Below are 19,747 nucleotides of genomic sequence, written 5' to 3'. Positions count from 1 at the left end.
GGTGTTAATGAATTGTTTTCAGTCACAAATGAATGCAAAGCCATGCACGTTCACAGCTTTGCTGGGGCAGAGGGGGAAGGGAGGATGTCATATGATAACGTTAACACATCTATTGGATAGAGATTCTTCCTCTCTGTGCTCAACTGAAGCAATGATGGCAAAGCACTATGCAAATCCAGGCGTCTCATGACCGAGCTTGTGTTAAATCATGCAAATATTTTATATTTGAGTTCCGGAGGAACTGAAAAACACAGCACGTTTTAAAATGCAAAACTACTCTTTCAAATCCACACATGGAAACTATTTAAACAATACATTTACATCGTGTTCATTTGTTGCTGGGAGTGCAACTTAAGTGTTTTAAACATGTAGGCCATCATTTATTAATACTGTAATACAAAATGAGTGCCATTAGGGCAGAACTTTCCTTCACATAAAATCATATAAAGTGTTGTGTTTTTTGTTTGTTTTAAAAACAATTATTCCATTTTACAGATGACATCTGAAATATGTAAACCCCACCAGAAGAAGCTCAGCATTTGAAGGCTTTTCAGTTAAATATGTTAACTAATTAACTAGGTGCTTTCCTAATCCCTAGAGTCAATAAAGAGATCACCTTCATCATGCCTCCATCAAATCAGACAAGGTCCTTAAACCCCCTGTAGGGAAATGATAATTAATCAGAGCAATAATTAACTCTTTACACATAGCAAGGTATAAGACCATAATACATGTGCAGTTGCCAGAACTGCATGTGAATGATACGAATCACAGGACGGTGGTCGTATTTCTGTTCCTAATAGTGCATTTATTTAAATATATATTAATTGCATATCAAGGTACTCAAAGAATTTAAATTTTTGCTACTGATAAGCATTACAAGGTGATAGACCTACAATGGAAACCACAAGATGTGTGTACAGATAATAAGCCTAAGAGGCTAATAAAAAGTATTTCCTGCATTATTCATTCGACGTAAACAAACCTTAGCTACTCGCAGTAAGCAGTTAGCATTAATTAAAATTAATTTAAAAAATATTAGGCCTATCACCTACATTATTAATTCGTCGTAAACAAACCTTGGCTACTCAGTGCAGAGTTAGCATTAATACAACGACATAAAAATAAACCTAAAACATTGTTAAAAGAATAATACCATACCGTTTTCAACTAAATACATGAGACAGGTCTCGAAGAGAATTATGGGAACACCGCTTTTTCAATAATTACATTGGAAAATGTGCTTGGAAAATGTATTTAAAATATATCTAATAGCTATTTTTTACGACAGTTCATAGCCTACGTGATAGCTACTTCTAAACGTTTTTTACAGAAAACGAATGTCCGTGAAAATATTTCATATTTTCTTCAGTTAGCTAATTAACAGATTTAATATTATATAGATATTTTTAATATTTTTGTTGCAATAAAATTGTGTAGGCCTATGCCTAATACTGTGGATTCGTGTTGATTATACAAGCGCTTATTTTGCTCGTCGTCTTTTTATATGCTGTTTACTTTAGATATTATTCAAATGTAATTGTCAAGCTCATCTCAAAAGAAATATCTTTCTTGGTTGAATCCTGGTTTAGAGGGTGACGGCGGTCACCATCGATCGTCGCTGACTCTCATGAATGAAGAGCGCCTAATGAATGGAGCTCGTAGCAGACGTCATCTCCATTGTGACGTCGCGATCCTTTTATGGAGCGCGCGTCTGAAGCCCATTCATAAAACGGAAAGAGAACTGCCCCTGGTAGTAAAGCTCTCAGGAGGGTAACACAACATTACACTGCGCACTGGCAGCGCTGGATTTGACGTATTATTGTTATTAAACCACAGCTTGACCGTGACCAGTCCCCATCGGAGGAGGAAAATGGTCACAATGGACGAACTTAGTGAGATGGATTGCAGCGTTTTGAAGAGGTTGATGAAGGACGATAGTGGGAAATGTCTGCTTTTGGACTGCAGATCGTTTCTAGCGTTTAGCGCGGGTCACCTTCGAGGCGCTGTAAATATTCGCTGTAACACGATAGTTCGGAGGCGAGCGAAAGGCTCCGTTAGTTTGGACCAGATTCTGTCCGGCGACGACGAAGCGAGAGCCCGTCTGAAATCAGGGCTGTACTCCGCCGTGATCTTGTACGATGAGCGGTCCTCCGATGCAAACACTATGAAAGACGACAGCACAGTCACCCTGGTACATAACGCTTTGTGTAGGGACACATTTCGGACAGAAGTCTATCTGCTAAAAGGTAAAATCACTTGTTATTTGTACCTGTTATAGAAAAAATATCTGTTGTAGCCTATATATGTTTTCGCTGTGCTCAAATCTAAGCATCACGTCTGCTCTAAAATAATGATGTAATGTTGATTGCCATATTCACTGCTGGAAAATCCAGTTTAAGATATAGTAGCTGTTTTTGGAACACGGTAGCTGGTCTAAGCTGGTCCAGGCTGGTCATTTGCGGGCTGACAAGCTAACATGTTCCAACTTGAGCTGTTTGACCATTTAGAAACCAACCCAGCTCCCACATTCTGAAGAGAATGTTCACATCTTGACAATAATTTCCACTTGCTCCTAATTTTATAGACACTAACTATTTAATATGCCTCGCATATCTATATAGAGATTAGTGCATTTTAGAGATTGTGTTAGGCATATGTCAGGTCCTATTTTCTTTTTTTAAAATTCAAAATGTCCTAAGGGTTGCGTGAGTTGGGCCTAAAGTAAAATGTAAAATCTGAGTTATATTTTTGAGATCATCATAGTTAATAAATGTTACCAGTGATCAGTCATTTACCATCTTTGGGTTCTTGAAATGTGAAAATTGTGTTTAGGTGATCTTATCTTATCTGAGTGCAACCTCTGTGTGACCTCAAAACAATAAAATTATCTCATTCAAGTAGCAATTAAGGGCAAATAAAATTGGGTTAGATGATTCAAGTTGGTCTGGCTAGCCCTAAAACCCCATTTAACGGCCAACGGGTCAGCAGACCAGGCCTTTTATACACGTTTATTTAAGCAGCTAGGAAACAGTTTGAACAAATGTTTTTTTTAAATCACTTTACAGGAGGCTACGACAGATTTTCCACACAGTATCCCGATTACTGTTTGAAAACTAAAACACTGGCCGTATCCAGCCCTCAGTCCGGCGTGGAGAGCAGCTGCCCCTCCTGCGCAACTCCCCAGCATGACCAGGTAACTACATTAGCAGTGGTGGATACTTTGAGGTCAGCTAATGGGCAGCATTGTGTAACATTAAACGTCCTGTTGACTGCTGTCATCCGCTGCTCTTTCCGGCTGATACAGCAGTACTTTTGAGTGCGTTCGTCCGGCCTTCCTCTGTGACGGGGGTGTACTGTGTCAGACACTCCAGTACGCTTCAGTGTTGATTCCCACATCGATCACTTCCTGTCTCTACAGCTAGTTAAGCAGGCCACTGGTGACATAACAGTGGGACAAATCCATACGCATTTCCCGAATAAAAAAACTGAACATTTTAAGCGTGACCCTTTTATAGCAAGCAGAGGCTTGTTGTTGTAATCTGATACAAACTGATGATAGGGGCCTGTAAATTATTGAATATAAGGACAAGTTTTTAATGCATTTATTATTATTACTATTATACTATAAATGTTTTAAATATGCAATATCATTAATTTAGTTGTTGTCCCCTTTTTTTTACAGGGTGGGCCTGTGGAAATCCTCCCCTTTTTATTTCTTGGCAGTGCTCTCCATGCGTCTAAAAAGGACATGCTAGATCGTATGGGCATTTCTGCACTATTGAATGTATCTTCAAACTGTCCAAACCATTTTGAAGGGGACTACCAGTACAAGTGTATCCCTGTGGAAGACAACCATAAGGAGGACATCAGTTCTTGGTTCATTGAAGCCATTGAATTTATAGGTATGGTCATTTTTCATTCTAAATATATGTATTTTATGCATGCATGCCTGTATGTAAATTGGGGTTTGGATGGTTAGCCGTTAAATTAGTAAATCCGCAAATTAGCCTTGGTTGTTATGGGTCCTTTCAACTGCAAATGACGTGCATTTCATCAGCAATTAAAACGTTGATCTGCATTGCAGAGCTTTTTGCAACAATTACACCCTCCTTTTTTAGTCTAGCATCCATTATGATAGCTCAGCTTGGTCATTTATGCATGTAGCATAAAGGAGATTGAAGATTACGTTTGATGCACAGAGTTGTTCATATAAACGCGATGATGAAAAAGTCCACACGTCAGAGGTGCAAAACACGGGATGAATGCTGCGGTATGGGTGGGTCTTCCTCATAAAAGGGTTTCCATGACTGAGGGAGGCGCGGGGAGGAGGGAGGGAGAGAGGGGGTTCTGTATATCCAATTTCAGCTCAGCATCCTCTGCACTAAAGCTAGGCCCACAAGAAGGCTTGCCGCATTTGATCGCACCATCCTAGGTGTGTGTGAGAGTGTGTGCATGTGCTTGCATGTATGCGTCAGAGTGCAGAGCTTAGGGACCAGAGTCTGACTCATCCTCCATTCAGGGGTGCCTTGATACCGGAGTTACCTCAGATCTGGGTGTGTATGGCTGTGCAAAGCCATATGCAGACAGTAAAGTGCACATGAAGAAAGTCACGTTTGATATATACGTAGTTGCTTTCTCTTTGTTCCATGCACATGCCATTTTGTTGTTGTTGTTAATTAGCAGCTTATTAGTAATGGCAGGAGGTGTGTGTTTACTACGAGTGTGAAAGCCACCCCAGACCATTTTGCCAGGGTGTTGAGTGTTTGTTGTCCAACTGTGACTATCAGCTTTGGGTGAATGTGTAATGCCCAGTCGTATGTGTGTTTCTAGAAATGCATTTTCATTATCAATGGGCGTTTGGAGTGGTAATAATACACACATTGTGTAGGCTATACTGCTAAAGTATATACAAACTGCTAAAGTAGTAGCAGCGATATTATAATTTTGAAAATGTTGAAATATTTGTATTGTTTTGCATTTCATTTGAGCAGCATATTATAGATTTAATTGGTCATTTATTTTATTTGTATATTTTCACAAATGACTAATTGTTTATATCGAACATTGATTGTCAATCCTCGTCCAATTGGATAGTCTTTTTGACACTAGATGCACAGGAGATTATTAAATCCAACGTTGACTGAAAAACACTTAAGTATTCAGTTAATACAGTGTAATAGGAATATGGTCGACCTTTATAGTCAGTCTAGTTTTCACTGTCAATCTCCAGTCATGTTTCTTACATCATAATTTTTTTCAAGTGGTGCTAAATCAAAAGTCATAAGAAATAATTGTGAGTTTTCGAAATATGTCACAATCAGTATAGTATAGTATAGTATATATATATATATATATAAAATATACCATGACTTGTATGAACCTGCATCAAAAGGTTCACTGTATGCGGTAAGATGACTCATATCTGAGCTTCATCTGTGCTTAACAAAAATCTCTGTTCTTTCCTCAGACTCTGTCAAAGATTCCAACGGCCGTGTTCTGGTGCACTGTCAGGCCGGCATCTCTCGGTCGGCCACCATCTGCCTGGCGTACCTGATGAAGAAGAAGCGGGTGCGTCTGGAAGAGGCCTTCGAGTTTGTAAAACAGCGGCGCAGTATCATCTCCCCCAACTTTAGTTTCATGGGTCAGCTGCTGCAGTTTGAGTCTCAGGTGCTGGCCACTTCCTGTTCTGTAGAGGCCGCCAGCCCTTCCGCCACTCTAGGCCCCAAGTCTTCCGCCACCCCCACGTCACCCTTCATCTTCAGCTTCCCCGTGTCAGTGGTGACGCACAGCCAGCCCAGCAGCCTCACCTACCTACAGAGTCCCATCACAACATCGCCACGCTGCTGATAAACCGCGAGACTCCAAAAACTGCACGCGCACAGCGAGAAGGGCGAATTTCCCTGACGTTCTTCACTTGGCACAATCATGTGGTCGTTCCAGGTTTTTATTTGTGACTGCTTCACTGGTAACCGCCCATCATCGAACTCACCCTACGGTCTATACTGCGCATTAATATCAGAAGAATAAATCGTAATATCCTGTGGGGACAGTTCATCTCCTTCATTTCCTGTAGCTCACTTCCAAAGACTTTTCATTTGGGCGGGACAAGTGGGAATGAAGCGCAGGAGGTCCTTCGACCCTGACAGGTTCTTCACATCGCATCTGAACTTCCCATTTATCACTTCCTCATTCGCCAGCCTTCCTGAATTCCTTTAATAGAGACAGCCGTGGCATGACCTTTGGCAGAAAGTGTCTTTCATCAAGTTCGTTTTTGCATTTGTCAGTGCCTTGTAGAGAGAAGGTACACAATCACTTTTACTAGCCTTTCCTTTCAGACCGATCGCGGACGAGACATTCAAAACATTTCAATCTGCAATACAGATCAGTTCCTGTCACAGATCAGAGCAATAACCTGATTCTCCTTCCTCCCAGTCACCACCAAAGCACTGTATGGTCTGTTTTCTTTTGTTATGTTGTTTAATCATGATTTTAAGCGTCGGATTTTCTTTGCCAATTTGTACCGAAGAGATCTCATTAATTATTTCTGCTGTATGCCTTACCAACAATGACTGTGGCGTTCTTCCGCACGGAATGTTCTCATTAATAGACTATTTAAGGAATAGTGTAGGATGATGCTGGGTTATACACTGAACCTTTTTACACTGGAAGTTGGGAGTGGGATTCTTGGGAAGCCGGTTTCCCAGGTGTCAGTTGGCTTTTTATTATTTTCCTTTGTGTTCTGTGAGGGAAACATGCCTTGAGTCCATATAGCAGATGGTATGTGTGTTGGGGCCTACTTCTTTTTTAAGAGATTGTGGGCAGCTTTTATAGCACTTTTAAGTGATGCAAAATTTATCTTGAGGTTTGTTTTGCACCTCACCGGAATTGAAGTTATAACCGAGCAGCGTTTCCCACTTTTTTTTTTCTTTTTTTTCATATTACGTGGTCTGTTTGTCTGTCAACCACTGATGAGATGAATGCAATAATTTTTACTGTAGGCCTACTTGTGAAATGTTATTGTCTGAAGTCTCATGGCAATATCATTCAGAGGGTAAGGATTTTTTTTACCCTACCCTGTTCTGTTGTATTATATGTACATTTTATTTATCTCACGATTGTCATTGTTAAATATAAACTGTGTTCTTTAATCAAAGTGTGGCGTGATTTAATTGTGAAGAAGAAATCTACAGATGGATCATATTTGGCTCTATAGCAGCAGGCCTGTAAGTAATATTGAAATCATTTTGTAAAATGAATAGAACATGAGCCATCTCATTATTTCTTACATGGACTAAGAAAAGATATAAAAGAATAGCGCGCGCTATTATGCAGAAGTGAATTAGTATTATATCTGATAAACGAGGGTAGATTTTTGAATAGGTTCAATAGAGGTTCATTTTGAAGAGCCACAGCGCCCTCTAACGTGTGGAATTCACTTCATCATTGTCAATTCTGACTCATGTTAATCCTTCCCACTTATTTGTCGAAGTTTTCTGAAAAACAAAACACTAACGGCCTCGTCGATCATTGTTCCACTTAGCCATAAGAGACACTGTAGATAAACTGTAACGCGTTTAAAACAAATAATTGTGTGGGGCTAATTGCAATTTCGCTACAGTGCGTCAGATACATTTCATTAAGCTTGATAAAAAAAATAGGTAGAAGCTGAAATGTATCATAGCAACAAATCACACACACATTTTTTTAATCACATTTAAAGCGTCACAATTATCAGCATTTTTGTAAGCAACCGTTAAGTGTTAAAATGTTAAACTAGCCTAATGTCAATTTCGAGTAGCACACTCTGGGAAACGAATTTTCACAAATTTCACGACCCTTCCAGTCAGCTGATCTGACTAGGTTTTTAACTCATACCGATTCACTAATCATTCAGGCGATTTCCTGTTCAAATGATTTGTTAAAAAACATCACAGACTTCACAAATAGAACACTGCTATTATGTAAAAGCAGAGCATAACTATATTTCCAGGCCTGCAAAAGGATTTTAAAATTACCTGATATGTCCATGACTTTCCATGAATGCAGCTGCACTGCCTCTACTGAGTTTACTTTACAGGAGTTCACAAGTGTGTGGATGGTTTTATTATAACGTTGACGATATATCACATTTAAAGCCGTTGACGATAATATCACATTTAAAGCCCAGACTTTCTTGAACTTAAAACCAAAACAATTTTTGAATGACCAGTCTTCCTAAAAAACGCAACAGCAACCAAAAGAAGGTATCAATGCTTGAGTCTTTTTAAGTGATAAAAAATAAATCAGCAAATGTATTACTATTACAATAAAGATGTTATACTGTTCAATAAACTATATTTAATAATAAATAGTATTGCCTAATATACCTTTATTTGCAATAATATAATTAATTTACTATAATTGAATAAGTAAATTGAATAAGGGTACAGCAAGTTTGAAAAACAGAGAGCAGACAGTATTTATGACATGTACTTTATTAAGACCATTTTACATGATTGAGGAGTGTTTGATTAATCCGTAGATGGCTTACTTAGATAAGCCGTTTCTGATTAAAGTTCACAGGAACATGGAAATAAAGTAAAAATACAGCTCAGAGAATTGAGAAATAGTTCAGGAGTTAATCTCCCACGTGTTGGCTTGAGGGGAGTCTGTGCTCATACTACTAAGAGGAGAAGAAAGGTCCGCTCTCTCGCTCTCTCTCTCTGGTTTGAACGCAGGGAGTCCTAGAGTAAGGCAGATGACCTCCAGTACACATGTACAGAAACACAAACTACACCTGAGCAAAGCAACCAAACCATGAGACTTCCAGAGGTAGAGCCACGTCCTTCATTTCATTCTGTAACATGAATATGAGACAGCAGAGCTGCTGATATCAGCAGTGTGTAACAGTTAAAATGTTACTGAGACCCCCGTAAAAGAGGGTGTTTCTCTGACCCCAGAGAAACAGGACTGGAATGAACAAGATTTAGAAATTCCCGTGGTTGTGATCCAAAACAAGCCAAAAGCAAAAGGAGCGACTTCCAAAGCGGAGTCACATGGTCGTCTGAAAATATAGAAGGAAAGATCTGAAAGCAAAAATTCCCACTTCCTTTACACAGTACTACAGTAATAAAACCCACTCTGGATCAGTAAACAACATTAAAAGCTATACAAAGGCATTGTCCATTACACAACCTGTACATTTACTGGAATTTTTTTAACGTACGTCTTTTTAAAATTATTTTGAATAACTTAAGTCCTGCTTATTAAAAGTGCAAATTCCTTAAAAGTTTAATTTTCAGATTAGGCTATGGCAATGGAATGGGACATTCTGACCAGTGTTTCTGTGCAAAGATATGTAAAAAATGTGTACAGAGAAAAAAAGAAGAAAAAAAAAGACATACAATTTTTGCTATTTTGTGGTCAAAGGCTTTTTGAATAGTTCTGGTCTCTGCATCAACATTCTTTTTGCTTTAAAACCCCTCTAAGGCTTTTTTTAAAAACAACAATGCATAAAGAAATATAAAATAAAAACCACAACAATGAGATTTTCAGGGTCTTTAGTCGACTTCAATAATGGAAAGGAGGATTGCTGAAATGTCAGGTCCCTTTAAGACATGGTCTGTTATTGTGAATCATTATTGATGAAAATAAAATGGGTAGTTCATCACAGTACTAGTAAAACCGTTTCAAAGAAAGTAAGCTAATGCTTGAACAGTGTTAGATCGCGTAGAATGACAGGGAAGAGGTCACTTGTTGTCTTTCACGGAGCAGTCCTTTCACTGAGCCCTGAAACAACGTTGTGGCCTATGTCCTAACCTTTGACCTGAAGAGGAGGGCCAGGACACGGCCAGCCAAGGCAACTCTTTCTTGTAAACACTCACGAGGACAGAAATGGAGCATAACTGCAAATTAAAGAGGCAGTGCAGAGGCTTACGGGTGAGTGAATGTGAGGAGGCATCTGTGGATGTGTGTGAAATGTCTGGGTAACAGTCTGAGCGTTTCGCAGGACCACTGATCCGGGACCCCGCGTAGACTAGGACTTCTGCTCCGCCGCTGCTGGGGAAGGAGGTGCGCTGTCTGGCTTGATGATCTGGTATGTGATGAGGTACTCTGGGTAGGCCTGCAAAAACACAAAAAATTGGAAAAAAACGGAATATCAACTACCTTAAAGGGGTGATGAATTGAGAAATCAACTTTCCCTTGAGCTTTTGATACATAAAATGTCATGGTAATATAAGAATAACCTGTAAGTTTCAGAGCCGAAACCTTCCTTGTTGGTCAAAGAAAAGCGTGTATAGACACCAGGCACAGAAAACGATCGATTTCAGAATGTACCTCATCGGGCAGGCCAAGTAATACAAAAATAATATTCTACTCAATCGCGGGTGGATGAGAAATAAATCAGTGTGTTTGTTTGATAAAGACGTTTACGAGCCCTGTGATTGAGAGAATCATTCCGGTTGCCACTTTCAAAACAACCCCTCCCTCATGTGAACTGAACTGACTGGGAGTTGAAGCTCATTAAATATGCAAATATAAAATCCTAACCGTGAGCGTCAGTGATGCGCGGGTTGATCCAAAATGAGTGGCTGCCTGTGGTTTCGAGTCATCCAAAAATATTTATATTGATATTCGGGTCGCGGTCAGTCGGGTTATTTGAAATAAAGATGCTAATTAAACCTGTCATTTAAACTAGTACTAGACACAGTGTACTATGAAATACATTGGCAAGGAGGATCCTCTGCGTTCCAGCATTAAGTGCAGCCAGTGAGCACACATTCAGCTCCGTAGGTTGTCATAGTGGCAATAAGAAACCGTCTCAACCCAGGGACATTTGATTCAATATTATTTCTACACAGCATAGCGTTGCTACCAGTGTTATTTTTTAACGTTTAACAAATTTTTTTAATGATTGTTTTAAATGTGATTTATTTGGTCATGCATTAGAACTCTATTCTAATATTAATACAAATTTGCTAATTTTTTCTCTTCAATTACGTCACGCCAGTAGTAGTAATGTTATTGTTGTCTTCGCGGCAATATCCGAAGTTGATTCCGTTTGAAAGCAAACTACAGAATATCTTCACCCCACTCAGATTTGTTTAGAACAGCCATCAGCTATAAGGTTAGCTACGGGTAGGTTTTAAGTCTGGCCCACCGTGGCAAGGCATTTGCGTGTAATATTTGTGAGGAAGTGGTTTTCTTAAATGTACATAAGCCACATACTGCATTAGCAATGGCAGGTTGTTGATACAGGACTCAGACATTGTGATCTGTCTTTGTGATAGTTATCAGGACATGGGTTATATCTCTCCCCTACTTAGTTTGTTTTTGTTTTAAACTTTTTCACATTGCAGTCGATCGCACAGAGCTTAGTTCTTACAGTATTTCGTTTCTGCGACACTATAGTAGCACCTAGCGGAATTTAAAAAAATCTGCGCACCGTGCTCAAACATCACAAACTCGTACTACGGGGGCTTGAGAAGGCATCAACATGTAGACTATATTAAGTCAGTAAATAAAATGGCCAACATATGAGGAATAGCCTACTTTTTGCTGTTGTTATATGTTTCAATAGGATTTTTGTTGGGAAAGTCGGGCACTTCAATTAGACTGGATAAACACATGGATCATCTTAATTGTTAAGAAAAAGAAACAAAATAAATGAATAAATTGACGCTACGATGAGCATTTAGTACTTTTAAAAAATGCGGGTCAGGAAACATGTCGGGTACAATATTTTCTTTTTTGCGGTCCGAGTTGCAGGCGGGTTAGTTGAAAACGTTGGTCGGGTGTGCATTGTTTATACATTGACCCATGGTGGGCGTTTATTGCTAAGTCTTCAGTGCGTGCAGGCCCATGAAAGCCCAGAGTTCTGGAGAGAGCCTCAAAACCAGTGTAGAAACTAGCCTATTACTTATTAGTTATTATGTTTTTGAATGTAAAAACCACACAAACGTCATTCGTTGACCTCAGACAACAGTATGTATATGTTTTTAAAAGCCAGTTCATGACTCCTTTAAAAATTTGTTTTAAATATCCTGTGCTTATATTTTCAGTTGTTACAAATATTTGAGCCCGCTCACCTGTTCCCCTCGGTAGATGACATATTCGGCGTAGGCTAGCCCGTTGACGCTGGGTCGGCCGATGACGGAATGGTGTCCCGGAGGGGCGTGGGCCATCTTCATGGCACTGAATTGCAAGAAGGATTTACCCAAAGTCACCCGGCAAAACAGCATCTGCCTGCAAAAAGCAAAATTATATTAGCAATTATTGCAATTTGCAATAAAACTATAACATGTTTTAAGTAAATTATAATAACAATATTTAAAATATATATATATATATAACTATTACAGCATAATTTCGAATATTTTACTTAATTTAAAATAAAATAAAAAATCATTTGAAATAAAATATAAAATAAAAAATAATATATAATTTGTTATACATACAAATTCATAACCTAACCCTATTTATAGATTACAATATTATTTTTATAAATAAATATCTTCACCTTATTGATTACATTTTTACAGTGTTTGAATTTCTTTATACATTTGTACAATAAACACTTATATTAAATTGAGAAGCACTGGATCATAGGATAGACAGCACCATCAGCTGGTCATTTAGGATAAGTACTCCATTTTTTTTTTAATGATAAGCAACAATTCATATCAAAAGATAATCTAGGATCTTTTCGGGGTTATTCTCAAAAAAAAAACGTCCGGTTTCTGTATAACAGATCCGTATCGCTTCCGGTTCATGTGCTTCGTTAAATATAGAGCCGTTTTACTCAAGATACCTTCAAAAGGAGCATTTGCAGAATGATACATCTAAAAGAAAAGTTTTTTCTTTCTCACTCACGTTCGGATATTTAGATCAAATAAAACGAAAACAATAAAAAGACGATTACATTAAAAGCCCATATATATCGCCGTCAGTGCTTTCCTGTTTGCTCTTGTGAAAGGGGAAGAATCAGATGTGTATGTACCTGTGACAGATGTAACAGGAGCGGTCTTTGTGTGTGGGGCAGCCCGTCCCTCCTCCGATGCCGTACACATACTGGTTGCTTTTTGAGGAGTTCTCTGCAAAGTAGATCCCTGCCCCAAACATCCCCCCTATGTAGGCGTGCCTCTCATCAAACCCTTTATGGATGATGGCGTTGATGAATGGTGACCCTTGTAGATGAAGAAAAAGGAAGTTGATTATTTTTCTGTAAAAACTGGAAAACTGGAATTACACTGTTTGAAAGAAGCTTTCGAGTCCGACATGGGGGAAAAAAGGTTCTTTTGTAGCTTGAACTTTCCCAAATAGCACATTATGACAGGTCATTCATCTCGTGACAATGAGCTGGAGCAGTACCGTGAAAGAGCATGCGCTCGTTGTGGTGGTTGTGGTTCTCGTCTGCGATCTCCTTCTGCCTGTGTGCGTATCGCTCCCTCAGCTTCTTGTTCACCACCTTCTGAATCTGTACCAACAGTGTACAAAGTTGACATCGTTGCTTAGACATTCATCAAACATTTGAACTATAAGCGAACTAATCAAATATGTCTAGAATATATAGAAATCAAATAAGACAAATGCATACTCACCTTCAGGATGTTGTACCTGCTGAAAACGCCCCCTGCATTGCCACCATCCCTGTGCTCTCTGATTGTACTTTGCAGCTGTAAACAAAAGCATAATTCTGTTACGTTATGTTACATCAAACAATATTCGAGAACACACAGATCTTCAATCGGGCAAAATAAAAACAAAATAAATGCTATATAACACTATATAAGAGAGCTAACTAACTGAAAGGTGCAGTGTGTAATATGTATGAGGGGATCTATTGGCGCAATATAATATACATAACTATGTTTTCAGTGGGGTGTAAATACATAATGAACCATTATGTTTTTATTACCTTAAAATGAGCCATTTCAATCTACATACACCACGGGTGTATCGCCATTTGGCGCCATCATCTTTCTACAGTAGCCCTAAATGGACAAACTGCTCTACAGTGTGGGCCACCATAGCTTCGAAATGGAGGGGTGACTGGTGGGCTGTCAAAACTGCTCAAAAATGACATTCGAATATTTCCTCTAAAAAAACACGAATATTCAAACTATTCGAACATCTGGTTGCGCATTTTGTCAATTACAGGACAATATTAATTTGTCCTGTTATTGACGTAATGCGCGTGCATTACATCAATAACAGGACAAATTAATACAAAAGAGACATAACTACTTGTATAGGTAGTCTATTTAAGTTTATACATATTTGACAACGTATTACTAACACAAAAATAAGTAAATCAACTAATGTCCAAGTCCACAGATCTCACTCTCTCTTGCCCTTGCCCTCACGCTCTCTGCGGATAACGGTTTAAATGAACAAACTTTGAACGGTCAGTGGTAAATAATCAAACCAGTGGAAGCAGTGCATTTATCCTTTATTCATTCAATATCTATTCAGTCAGTATAGTAGCCTAAACTTTAGTAATGCTTCTGTTTAACGTTAAATAAAATGAGGCATGGTGTGCTAATTGAATCTTACACAGCTTGCTACAACTTTTTCGGCTCAACAATTTTACCTCCTACCGACCAAAATCCAAAGTACTTCCAGACAAGGCTTTTTAGATTTTAGAGGGTTAAAATCGCTTTATCTGTCGAGGTCGAGTTGGGCTCTGCACTTTCTGCCATCTTCCATGCAAGACGCTTCAACTTTCAGCTGACAGTGCGACTCCTGTGACCTGTCCCTGAACTCTCATGAGTGCGCCCACTCGCAAAGCAGACAGCCACGCCTCTACTACTGCGGGCGGTGCTTTTTTATTTTAAATTGAATATTAAGTTTCACCTTCGAATGTTTTTTTTTTTAACTATTCGAATATATATTAGAATTTAGAATATTCGTTGACAGCCCTTCTTAGTACTAGATGTTTACAAAGTGCACTTTTAAGTAACTTAAGTCTAAATAAGTTATCCAAGACTACAAACAGGTTATTTAAAACTAAATTATACATTTAATTGCACACTAAAGTAAAACAATAAGACCACAAATGAGTTCTATAAGACTAGGGATGTCACAAGTACCGGTACTTCGGTACCAAGTGGGTATTGAAATGTAAAAAATGTGACGATACCAGCATTTCTGTATTACCGGTAGTACGGACTCCCGGTACCTGCGGCTACATTAAGTTTCTTCCGTGTTAATCTAAGCACAGGGCTCCAGACTGTAGCCAAATATATACTATTGTATGTGAATATTAACCTGCAAAATACTACTTAAATAGTACTCCTGCATGTTCTGCTCTTATGTGTGAATGACAGGTGTCGCTGCGCGGGTACACACACACACACGACACATTTGAACACGAATGCATAGAACACGAATGCATGAACCATCCCTTCATGAGGATTTACTGTTTCATTTGAGAAAAAAACGGTCATATCATGAACACAGACATTTAAAGGTCTTCACGGCAACCCATCAAAATAAAAGTTTGGTGTAACGTGAAGAAATTGACAGAATACATTAGGCTATTATTGTACATTAGATTTAGCGCCATCTCTATGTAATAATAATAAGCTTCTATTAATACTTTTAATTATGCCTAGATGGCTGCTTATTTTTCACTTGATCTTTAAACAATGTTTGATTTTAAACAGCATACAGCCTTTAAATGTTTATGTATTATTTACTTATAATGATTATCATCATAAATAAGAACCTCATTGAATTGATTATTTTACTTAAATAAAAAATATTTAAATAAAATAAAAATAAATTTTATTAGTATTTTTATGGTTACCGACTACTGGAATTTTGGTACCATGACATCCCTATGTAAGACTATAAATAAGTTGTAACTTATCACACTAAAATAATAAAATAAATATAAAAAAGTCTACAAATAAGTTATCAAAGACAATAAATACGTTTAACTATAAAACACAAAATTTATAAAATAAGTAAATAAATAAATACAATTAAATACACAGACATAAATAAAGTCTAAACATATCTTGGCTGGAACACTGTGCTGACCAATCAGCATCTAGAATCGGAGCTATCCATTTTATATAATCTGGAATAATATTGCACATGCTTTGGAAGGGAAAAGCCCCATGATCTGCTAATTTGGATTGCACTCTCACCTCCTCCTCTACTGACTGAAACTCTTTGTCATCAGGTGCCAGGTCGATCAGCACCGTGCCCTGACTCGCACAGTGGAATGTCAGGTATGGGTTGGCACCTGTTAGGAAGCACACCAACAAATAGAACTATAATGTACCTCAGTGCACTGTGGTTTGCTTAGTCATGAACAGATGGTGTTTGAGAGAGATGCTGGAGCTAAACGCTTCTGAACTGACCTTGTTGACCGCCCAGCAGCCTCTCAATGCCTTTGATGAGTTTGTGTCTGTGCCCGTATGCGTTGATCCCGATCTCCTTGAGCTCCTCGTGCCCCATGTCAGCCAGAACATCCAGCGAAATCTAATGCAACAAGTGAACACCAATCAGAACTAGGGGAACTAATGTAGTCTGCAAGCACAACCGGTCACATGAAGTTGTAATTAAAAATGGCATTATGTGATTCATTTGAAGGCATCGAATGATTTACGTAATGCATGCATCAAAAACAGCCAACAGTGCAATTTTTCATTTTCTCAGCTTGTTGGTATGTGGAAATTCCTCCTACTGAGATGATAAACTCTTAAAGCGGCAGGAGGCTTGGATGGATATTTTCGCGTGTGACTCATAACACAAAGAATGATTATTGCTGAATGCGCCTCCTACACGGAACACGCAGACAAAAGCAAACACGCAGATGGCGATTTGCTAGACTGAGGCAGGGAACCGTTGAGCCAGCGTGTGTCTTTCAGAGAGTATTAATGTTTAATCACACTGGGCTAAGCATGTGAAATTATTTTGGAATTCAACGGAAATGGCCAAACTGACATATCTGTTGAGCACAAGAGACTTCTTTTTGAAGAGCAGTGTATAAATGGAAGTGAATGACCGGCCGCCTCATCACCGTTGACTCTGCATCAGTCTGTGTAATCTCAAACTCTCTCACTCCCAATTCCAATGGCCCACTTATTGGCAATGCATCACATCTATGATAGGTCTGTCAAAGGCCATTAGCCCAAGAGCTGCCAACTGCTCTCTTTCTCTCTCTCTCTCTCTCTCTCTCAGAAAGCACTGTGCACTTCAATCGATAGGACTCGCAGGACTGACCATTATTGCCGTGAAGGTGTGATAGCCGCAGCTGGAAAGATTCCATTTATTTCTCTTTTTCTCTCTCTTTAACTTCTCTCTTGGCAAAGTTTTCATTTGTGCAAAAGCTGAAAAAGAACTGCAGCAGATTTACTAAAGACTAGAGCAAAGCCTTCAAAAACTGACTTGTGACTTAAGTCTTAATCAAGGGCGATAACAATAACTAAAATAATCATCATTCTAATTTTATGAGAATAGGGAAGTTCACATCTAACTATAATGGTAATGACACAGAGGCACAATATTGCTGGAATCCCTTTTGGAACTTTTTTTTGTTGTTGTTAAGAGCCAACAAAAAATTCAGTGAGCACCATTGTAGAGACGGCACGTCTATCCCTCTACGTCTATCAATATGGTGTCTACCCTGACTAAGATCTTTGGTTTCTAGCTTCCCTGACTGGAGTTTATTTGGTGGCATTTACATGTCGAATTCTTGCATTCAGCAAGAACAGCAAAGTTCATGGTGGGATGCTAAAAAAAACAACAACAAAAACTCATTAAAAAGTCAAATTAAAATGCCCCAATTAAGCTATTTTAAAGGTTCCTCATTTAGTTTTGGAGGTCTCCTGAAACAGGTTTACATGCATCAAAGGTCAAAAATCACAAAAACCAGGATGAAGCATCTCTACTCAAAGGGAAGAGGAATACTGCAGACATCTAAAAATGACAAATATTTGCATGCTACCCTTCTGACGGCACTAGTAAAGTGGGGAGACAGCTCTAAACTGCGCAGAGGCTTAAATCAGATGCATCTAATGACGACACTGGTGCGTGTATGAGCTCGGCGAGCGTGTCCTCGATCTCATTTGCACTCAAGTCTTTCGCACCGTCTCTGAAAAACTGTTGCCTCTTCATGCTCCATCTCCCGTAGGCACAGCGAGGCAGAATAAGATGGAGAGCGAGCAGACGAGTGAGTCACTGTGAGACAGATGAATGCGTCTTACTAAAGCCACAATCAGAACTGATTTCAGCCCCTCACATCAAGCGCCCTTCCCAGCTGGTGGCCGCCAAAGACCATTTCTGTTCATCTATGTGCAAATGAGTGGCGGGTCTGGCACAGCGTGCCAATCGCGTCCCACGGCTCACCCTCACCGAGTCCAAGCCGAGAAGAAGAAAAGACGGAGAAACAACAGAATCCTGAGCTGCAGAGGGAGCGGCACGACTGTATTAATCAAAAGAAGAGGCGTAGAGGTCAGCCCCATAAACCAGGATCTCTCACACCTATAAAGACTGAGAGATGCTAGTAATCTCACAACTTCCGGCCGAAGAGGAGAGATGACTGGAAATGATAAAGTCAAGGTGCTGAGAGAGAGAGAGAGAGAGCGAGAGAGAGAGAGAGAGAGGGGGAGAAAGAGAGAGAGACGTATACTGAAAGGAGATCATTACGAGGCCACAGATGTCATCGCATTTACATAACTTTGACGAGAAGGATCTCGAGTTCTCTTCAGGAAACAACAGCAGGTCTTTCTACATGGGACAGCTGGCAATTGAATGTGTGGAGTGGAACTGATGAGATTGAGATGACTGAAATTGATTTGATCCTAGGAAGTGACCTTACCTGTTCCCGCTCAAAAATATCTCGCAAATGCTCCAAACCCAAACTCTTCAGGAACTGACTGATGTTCATATCCAGAATTGTAACTATAGAGAGAGAGAAAGAAAGAGAGAGAGAGAGAGAGAGAGAGAGAGAGGAGAGAGAGAGAGAGAGAGAGAGAGAGAGAGAGAGAGAGAGAGAGAGAGAGAGAGAGAGAGGAGAGAGAGAGAGAGAGAGAGAGAGAGAGAGAGAGAGAGAGAGAGAGAGAGAGAACCCATCATATCTCATAGAACTATTATGAAACATTTAGTGGTTAAATTACATTTAGTTTAGGGTTTACTAAGAATTACACATTACACACAACAAATGTATAAAACTAATAAAACAGTCCAAATCAGCGCTTATCTAAAGGCGTATTACATCAGAAATGACCAAGAGAACAGTGACTAATGGCCCGGTTTCAGAAAAACATGATGGCCAGATGATATGCAAACTCGCTAGTAAAGTTTTGATGGATGTGAATTGCAAAGGTAAAGACGATTGCAGTGATGTACAGTAAATACGCGAGTCTGTTACACTGATGCGCAAACAAACTGTGCATGTATGATCTCTCGCCACACTTGTATTTAAGTACATATCAGCACATTCACGTCGTCTCCACAAACATTTACGATAAAGTTTTTATCTGTCATGTTGCTGTGTTTAGTAGTTGTGAATGAATGTGTACTGTAGTAGGTAAATGCAGTCAGGTCAAGGCAGTTGGTTTAGGCTTTTTTTGGGGCATCGCCATGTGGTCCTTTTCGGTACTGCAACTTGACATGCCTAAAACTTAAGCTACCCTGAATTCTGAAAAGTTTTGTTTTGTAATATTTGTATTTCCTGTGTGCTTTGGTGTGCATGAATGAATTATATGGACTCCTTATATCATTTGGTTATTAGGTGTCCTTTTGAATC

The 19,747-nt window shown here is 39.2% G+C and overlaps 2 protein-coding genes across 7 annotated transcripts in view; one reads left to right on the top strand and one right to left on the bottom strand.

The window, feature by feature from the left end:
• The first annotated feature begins 1,745 nt into the window (after nt 1-1,745).
• dusp4 (dual specificity phosphatase 4) lies at nt 1,746-7,156 on the top strand. The gene is made up of 4 exons (XM_067423933.1): nt 1,746-2,249; nt 3,069-3,196; nt 3,686-3,905; nt 5,471-7,156. Exons 1-4 carry the CDS (start codon nt 1,874-1,876, stop codon nt 5,848-5,850), a joined length of 1,104 nt encoding a protein of 367 aa, XP_067280034.1. The 5' UTR covers nt 1,746-1,873; the 3' UTR covers nt 5,851-7,156.
• Nucleotides 7,157-8,459: 1,303 nt separating this feature from the next.
• tnksa (tankyrase, TRF1-interacting ankyrin-related ADP-ribose polymerase a) overlaps nt 8,460-19,747 on the bottom strand; it is a 118,568-nt gene continuing 107,280 nt past the window's right edge. For 4 of the 6 annotated variants that reach the window (XM_067424337.1, XM_067424339.1, XM_067424342.1 and 1 more), the window contains 8 exons: nt 18,818-18,900; nt 16,356-16,476; nt 16,140-16,237; nt 13,584-13,658; nt 13,354-13,459; nt 12,983-13,169; nt 12,072-12,228; nt 8,460-10,105 (listed from right to left, as the gene is read on the bottom strand). In XM_067424337.1, the coding sequence (XP_067280438.1) occupies nt 10,019-10,105; nt 12,072-12,228; nt 12,983-13,169; nt 13,354-13,459; nt 13,584-13,658; nt 16,140-16,237; nt 16,356-16,476; nt 18,818-18,900 (914 nt within the window). In that variant the 3' untranslated portion in view covers nt 8,460-10,018. The remainder of the gene's footprint in view (nt 10,106-12,071; nt 12,229-12,982; nt 13,170-13,353; nt 13,460-13,583; nt 13,659-16,139; nt 16,238-16,355; nt 16,477-18,817; nt 18,901-19,747) is intronic. The other 2 variants (XM_067424338.1, XM_067424340.1) reach the window with 1 other exon arrangement.

This window comes from Pseudorasbora parva, chromosome 18 (genome assembly GCF_024679245.1).
Source record: "Pseudorasbora parva isolate DD20220531a chromosome 18, ASM2467924v1, whole genome shotgun sequence".
In the NCBI taxonomy this organism is placed as follows: domain Eukaryota; kingdom Metazoa; phylum Chordata; class Actinopteri; order Cypriniformes; family Gobionidae; genus Pseudorasbora; species Pseudorasbora parva.
Note: the sequence above shows the minus strand (reverse complement) of the source record. Positions and strands in the feature narration are given on the sequence as shown.